This window comes from Stegastes partitus, unplaced genomic scaffold (genome assembly GCF_000690725.1).
Source record: "Stegastes partitus isolate 25-593 unplaced genomic scaffold, Stegastes_partitus-1.0.2 Scaffold307, whole genome shotgun sequence".
NCBI lineage: Eukaryota > Metazoa > Chordata > Actinopteri > Pomacentridae > Stegastes > Stegastes partitus.
Window position 1 is genome coordinate 535,686 of NW_007578038.1, and position 7,815 is coordinate 543,500.

The 7,815-nt window shown below is 40.2% G+C and overlaps 1 protein-coding gene across 1 annotated transcript in view; it reads right to left on the reverse strand.

Annotated features, from left to right (window-relative positions):
- The window catches only part of LOC103358395 (interferon-induced very large GTPase 1-like), a 20,085-nt gene extending 14,145 nt beyond the window's left edge, over nucleotides 1–5,940 (reverse strand). Inside the window, exons 1-2 of the mRNA XM_008283348.1 lie at nucleotides 5,863–5,940; nucleotides 4,947–5,026 (exon numbers count right to left, since the gene is read on the reverse strand). Coding sequence (XP_008281570.1) covers nucleotides 4,947–4,991 — 45 coding nt within the window. The 5' untranslated portion in view covers nucleotides 4,992–5,026; nucleotides 5,863–5,940. The remainder of the gene's footprint in view (nucleotides 1–4,946; nucleotides 5,027–5,862) is intronic.
- Between the last annotated feature and the right edge of the window lie 1,875 nt (nucleotides 5,941–7,815).

A 7,815-nucleotide genomic window follows, 5' to 3' on the forward strand; every position in this document is an offset into this window, starting at 1 on the left:
AGGATCTTTAAATAAACCAGTCCATGCCTGATAGTGCACTAACTTTTGGAGCTGCTGGGTGTCAATCTCATTCCTCACAGTGGCCAGGTCTGTGAAGTTCTCCCTGCATAACCTCTGAGCACTGGACCAAGACATGCGTTCTTTCACAACAATGTATTCGGGATCCAGCTGTGTTCCTGCAGTTTGAGGAAGAAGATGAGTTCATGTAGTGAATTTAAAAAATGTATTTTTTTAAAGCTGAAGGACTTCATGCAACAGAAACAGTTCAATATCACTTTAACGACATATGATTCAAAATTGTATCATCTATCGATCCATCCGTTATTCATAGGCCACTTTATCCTAACTAGGGTCACGGGGGGGCTGGAGTCTATCCCAGCTGACTCAGGGTGAAGGCAGGGTTCACCCTGGACAGGTCACCAGTCTATCACAGGGCCACACTGAGACAGATGACCAAGAACGCTCATATTCACACCAACGCACAATTAATCACCAATTAACCTCAGCCAAGTCTTTGGACTGTAGGAGGAAGCCAGAGAACCTAGTGAGAACCAACATAGGCACAGAAAGAAAAGCAAATTCTACACAACGATCCTAAGCCAGGAGTCCAACCCAGGATGCTGTGGCTGTGTGGCAACAGTACTATCCACCATTTCATTGTGTCGCCCAGCTGTGATCACAGCAAAAAGACTTGAAATAACCTGTGATCACTAAACAAAACCCACCTGTTTAGTTTTTTCAGCTAGCCTCATTGTATGAGAGCCGCAGTGTTCATTTTCCTAAAATGACACAATGGACAGGGCTGTTCACGCACAATCAGAATCAAAATCAGAATCAGATCAACTTTATTGGCCAAGTTTGTCCAGGCAAAGAAGGAATTTGACTCGGGTGAATCTTAGCTCTCTGTATAAGAAATAAAAACAATAAACTAGAACAATGAAATAAGAGCAATGAACAGCAGCATTTACTGTTTTTATAATACATGTGCAAAGAAGCAGGGTTACTGAGTTAGGTGTGTGTTATACAAAATTTAGTGTTACATGTGATGATTCAATGGTCTTTGTATGAGCCTACGTGTCTACAACAAGCTGTTGTTTAAAGCTGTTTGAATTGAATTAAACTGAGCACCACAGTGTTACACAATCATCACCACTGTCAAATATTAACAAGGAATTCACTGACCTGAGAGACACAAGACGGTCAGCAAGGTGCTCTCCATCACGATGCTGCTCTGTGGACATTAAGAGGACACTCTGTCTTCTGTGAAAAGTTTCCTCCTGATTTGTTTTTTTTTTCTGAGGAAGGTCATTGGTGCACTGATCTCTTCCTGTAAAATGTACTTCACTGTGTACCTGTATGTAAATGTTTTTTCATGGTACACCATGCACATACTCTCCTTAAAGGCCAATTGTAATCATGAAACACCCGTTTAGAGATGGAAAGTGCAACACTTACAGTGTCCTTGGATTTGGGTGCGGATGCCGTGACGTCTGGTGTTGGGAGAGACGAGGCCTTCAGCTTCAGAGAGTGAGATCAGGGTGTGGCAGTTGAAGCTGATAACAAAAGACCAAAGGGGGAGATTCTGTGATAGAAAATCCTCTGTTTTTTGGGTGAAATGCCTTTTAANGGCTTCCTCCCACACATTCCAAAAACATGTTGAGGTTAATTGGTGATTCTAAATTGTCCGTAGGTGTGAATGTGAGTGTGCTTGGTCTCTAAGTGTAGCCCTGTGATAGACTGGTGACCTGTCCAGGGTGTGTCCCCTGGCTTCGCCCTGAGTCAGCTGGGATAGACTCCAGCCCCCCCACGGCCCTAGTGAGGATTAAGCGATGTATAGATAATGGATGGATGGATAGTTGAAGCATGAGAATGTTATATAGAGTGCGTACAGCAGACTCATAGATTTAACATATTCTGCACATCTTGTGTAACTTTAACAAATTTCAGATAATCATACAAATCTAAACTTATATTGATAACTATGAGTGGACAGGAGAGCAGCCGCTCAAAACGTGGCAACTAGTTCATTTTACTTTTGTGACTGTTTGTTTATATTCTTTCTTGCTTTCTTTCTTTTGCTTTTTTTTTTTTTACTTTAATGCAGACGTTAAATGTTTCTTTGTGAAGTAATATTTTTCAGTGAGTTGTGCACATTTATATAGCCTGCATGAACAACAATGTGGAAAAACACGGGGCAAATTATTTAGGATGTGCTTTTAGCTGTCTATCTTCCGAATATTTTAGGTTATATATATTTATATATTTGAGGTTCGATTATATTTTTAGGTTGTATTTATACATTATGTAGGTTTTTTATGTCTTTTCTAACAGCAGTATGTGGTGCAGAAAAACACCCAAGCACTAAACTTGTATTCATTACTTATCAGAATAAAATAACCAAGAAAACAGGTAAAGACATGTACTGGTTGATCGAATCAGGATGAAAAGCACGCTTGTCGAAGACACATCATCAGAAGATAAAAGTACAGGTCGATGAAATCTTGCAAGTAAAATTATATCATTGCAAAAGCTAGAAGCGTAACACTGATTCACAGTGACGGAAGAAACCAACATGAAATGTCACACTTTCTTCTCAAAAGCAGTTTACAGATTTCAACACAAGGGGGTGATGTTGCCACACTTTCATCAACACACATGTATTTGAAGAGCTCAGCGAATATGCAGGTGTAGTTCCTTGTGGAACCTCTTTGTGGCAGACTTTCCCATCAGGCTGCTCTCTCCACTTCAGGGTGACTCCACTCACTCCTTNTGCGAAGTCGCTATGCCTACTGTCACAGAGGAGAGGGAGTTTTTGGGTCCTGTCCTGATTGACGTGCCAAAACAACAACAGGGCATTATGGGATTTGTAGTATTAGCGGTGAATGCGCCGTACAGTACAATACCGGGGGCAGCTCTAGTAGTCATTTGGTATTGTCTCGCGGGCCAAATATAATTACAAAGCGGGCCAAATTTGGCCCCCGGGCCAGAGTTTGACACCCCTGGTCTAGTGCTTTACAGGAGAGGAGTTCGAACCTGAAACTTCATACATGACCTCGGTATGGTCCCTTCTCTGAGTGATTAGATTTTGGGGTCAATGCTATGGGGGCAATACTATGGGGGCTTTATTGTAGTAAAACTATATGTCCATCTATATGGAGAGTTGTCTGTCTGTATCTAAATCCGTTTGTCCGAAGTGAGATTTGTCAATGTGTAAAAGAAGTTGTCAGTGCGAACCAAAATCTGCAAAAGTCGTCTCACAATTTGTCTGTAATCAGGTTTTCAAATGTGTAAAAAATCTGCTCATCTGTATTGAAATTCGGACACGTAGTAAGAATTGTCAATGCATACAAAGGTATTCATAGTTGATAAGTACACGTATTCAAATACAAGTGCTGAAAATACAGACTAATCACCAGTTACGAGTCGAGTGGCTTCACCACTGGCTGTCTTTTTACACATGACTTTTTCTACACTTCTACCGTGAGAGAATCTGAAACTGAAGAGTGTCTGAAAATCAGGGTTTCTGTGTCCTGAGCTCAGACTCACAGGATCACTCATTGTGGATGCTGCCGGTCTGCTGTCCTGTACCTCAGTAGTAATCAGGCAGCGCTGTTCATCACAGTCTCTGAGTGTACGCGACACAATGAAAGAATCCTGACAGGTATCTGTGAACAAGCTTTAATGCTAATTCATCAAAGGTTGTGCTCAGCGACCCATAAACTCAGCAGATGTAACTTGTTCACTTATACCTGTAAAATTATATTTTTAGAAGGCTCAACAATTGCCTCACTAATTATACAAACTGCAAAAAACACCAACACTGTGTGTGGTCGAGATTCCATCGTTTTCTGCACCCTGCCTCACAATGTTGTGTACGTTGACTCTGATGAACAGCGCTGCCTGATTACTACTGAGGTACAGGACAGCAGAGCGGCAGCATCCACAATGAGTGATCCTGTGAGCCTGAGCTCAGGACACAGAAACCCTGATTTTCAGACAATCTTCAGTTTCAGATTCTCTCACGGCAGAAGTGTAGAAAAAGTCATGTGTAAAAAGACAGCCAGTGGGGAAGCCACTCGACTCGTAACTGGTGATTTGTTTGTATTTTCAGCACTTGTATTCAAATACATGGACTTTTCAACTATGAATACCTTTGTACGCCTTGACAACTCTCATTACGTGTCCAAATTTCAATACAGATGAGCAGACTTTTTTACACATTTGAAAACCTGATTACAGACAAATTGTAAGACGACTTTTGCAGATTTCGGTTCGCATTGACAACTTCTTTTACACATTGACAAATCTCACGTCGGACAAACGGATTGAGATACAGACAGACAACTCTCCATACGGATGGACAAATAGTTTTGCTACAATAATGCCCCCATACAATACATGCATTGGTGACCACTACAGAGGTCAAAAGTCACATTTTCCAAAAAACACCTCTGTATGACTAAAGATGCACAAAAAGACCTAAGTTTAGTGTACTAACTTAGGAAGACATTCAAGGCCTATAAACTGGTGATGTAATGTATGCCCTTAAAACAGACGGTCAAGGTCACACTGAAGGTCTTAAATCATCACAAATTTTTACTTGGAAAAAGGTGTAAGATAAACACATAGTTTGTCATTGCAATCAGATAGGAACCCGCACTGGTGATGTAGCATTTCAACAAACTCAAGGTCATAAATCTTAGGTGCTTAGCCGTAAATTACAGCGAAACGCTTCCCCTCCATGCAAAATATCTGTATTGTATGATCGACTAAGCTCTTGTTACTTTATGTATCTTTTTAAGGCAAAATCAAGTCAAGCTCATCCTCAAACAGGCGCACAGACAAACACAGAATCAGGTAAACATGCATACATCAGGCACCTATGGCCCTCTACTGAAAGCTCTCTAGTTTTTTATTTTCTTTCCATCATGCAGTTCTTGGTTTACCTCCTCCTCTTCTGACGTATCCATCGTGGATTCACCCTCAGCCATCCCACTATGTTCCAGGTTATTCAAACTGGTCCTGACTGAATGTAACGAGAAGCAGGATTATTACAGACAACCAGCAACACGAACAGTGGGTAAAAAAAAATAAGGAAATGGACTAAAATTCCATAAAACTGCAAGTTATTTGAACTGAACACGTTACATGTGGAAAGGGGGATGAATGTGTGTTTTTCTAGTGGTGGAGAAGTAATCAGTGGTCAGTTACTTTTAGTAGCAATGCAACAAATCAACAAGTCTCAGCTCTACACTCATAAATCCACTGTAATTCAGTCGTAAACCCAGAGTTATAAACTGTAAGTCAAGACTGAATGAACGTAACAACATTTCTGTAAATGCTCCAAATAAGCTTTAAAAAAAAAAGACTTTGGAAAGGCTTCAGTTATTGGTTTTATCCTCGGAAGCAATATTGACTTGAATGCTACCTGTAACATTTAACCTGATTTGACTACGTTTGCAAAGTAGTGAGGCAACAGTGGAAAAACACCGCAGTACATCTCTTATCTCTTATCTCACAAGTCTCAGTCCTGAACTTATGAAACCACTGCTGAGGTACTGATATGATCAGAAATGCAAAAGTGTTGTCAGAATGTGGCATTTTACTGTTGCATAAGTGTTTTTTATTGTTTTCAAATGAGTCAATGTACAGCTTCCAAAGTTAGTTAAAAAAGAAAAGAAGATTTCCCTCTTAAATGTGGCTGAGTACAAGAATAAAGTCGAATACAACAGAGCTGCTCAAGAATCATACAGGTTCCTTAAGTCCTGCTTAACTCAGATAAACGAATCATTTCAGTGCTGGATTTTTGTGTCTTTTCACTTCACATCATCACCAACTGTCAGCTATGAAATACTGACCTACCTTTGTAAGAAGACTTTTTCCATGTCAGGAAAACCCACTTCCTTTCATCCACATCTGTTACAGAACACGTGCAAACTTCAGAAGTCAGTTCGGACCTGATCACGATGATACCTGATGATTAACCCTCCTGCAAATGCCAAGGTAATGATTCCACCTTCGACTTTTATCCTGCTGGGTGTGGTCACTTTCAGTTTCCTTTCACAGAAACAGGGATTCATATTTACACATCTGCAGGAAACAAAACTTAACTGTCTGTTTACGCGTTCAAGCTACATTTCTGTGTTGCGCAACCAAAGGTTTGATGTTGATTAAGAAACAAAGGTTTTAGGATTCAGTGATTTTTCCAAGTCGCTCTTTATTTCTGCTGTTGGAGGAGGCTTGAGCTCTCTCCTCAGGTTTTTTTTTTTTTTTTAGCGGTCTCAAAGGCAACACATGCACAAATCTTTCCATGTGTAGTGCCGCTGATTTCAGATTTTCAGCCTTCGTCCAAATTGCTTTGAGGCATAACTTGTTGTAATATATGACTGAGTAAATGTTTTGAAGAGTTTCAAATAAGTGAAAACAGTCAGAGTACGGAAAAGCTGCAGTTATTTAGTGTGTTGATATAAACATTGTGGATTCTCCAACATGATTTTCAGCTCTTAACTCGTCCTGTAGCTTTGAGAAAACTCATATATATTATACATCGCTTGATTAGGAGTAGTGTGATATGTCTTTTTATGAGCAATTCATTGTACAGTTTTTACAAAATCCATAAAAAAGTTGCATTGAAAGCCTCTATTGAAATGAATGGGAAGCTGGCCGGACAAAACCCAGCCGTCTTTGGGATCCTGAAGCTCTGCAGAAACTTCATTCAAGAGTTAAGCAGGTCTCGAGGCTTTAAATGTTACACGTCTTAATCCCTGTTTTGATATCTTTTGTCGTTTTTACACAGTTACAGTTTAACTTTTCTGATTTTTGTTTTTGAGAATCCAGAATTTTCTTGGTGGAAAAAGTGCAGTCAACCCTTATCAAACAGGAAAGTTTTTAACCTGATCTTAAAGGTAGAGAGGGTGTCCTCCTCCCGAACCCAAACTGGGAGCTGATTCCATAAGACAGGAGCCTGATAGCTGAAGGCTCTGCCTCCCATTCTGCTTCTAGAAACTCTGGGAACCACCAGTAGACCTGCAGTGTTAGAGCGAAGGGCTCTGTTAGGATGATATGGAACAATCAGGTCTTTAAGATACGATGGAGCCTGATCATTAAGACTTTTCTATGTTGGAAGCAGGATTTTAAATTGATATGGTCCGATACTGTTTTTCATGGGTTAAAATATGATAGCACGTGATCGTTAAGGGCTTTGTTTGTTTGTTTTCCTTACAAATTTGTTCTTGTAGGCTTGAGGCAGCCATCAAAGTCTATTTGTCTAACAGTTCATTTAAAGTTGGGCCTTGATCGCTCAAGTCAAACATGCCGTCTGGCTGATGAGGGGACTGTGGCGCCACACTCCTGACATTGGTATGGTCTCTGTCCTGTGCAAACTTTCTTTAGTCTTTGTGATGTACTACAAACTTTCTCACACTGCTCGTGACTTGTGGGTGTTCAGCAGCTGGTGAATTTAAATTTTTTGCTCACACTGTCTTTAGCCACGCTATTACGTATAATTTTTTTCCAACATGACATGCGTTTTTTTTTTGTTTTTTTTTGAGCAACCTTTTTAATTTTTACAATCTCTGCACATGGTGAACACAATAGAAAGTAGATGCAACTGAAACACTGGAGTGAAGGACTGTGATGTGGATTTAGTTTATTTTATACTAATATAATGAAGTAAATGGAGTGTAACCTGCCCTCAGTTTGCATTTGAACACTGATGAATTGTCAGAATTATTATTTTTTTAATTCAACATAGTGAAACATAGGGCTGCAAGGTGACTGTTGCCTCGCAGCAAGAAGGTCGCCGGTTCGCGTCCC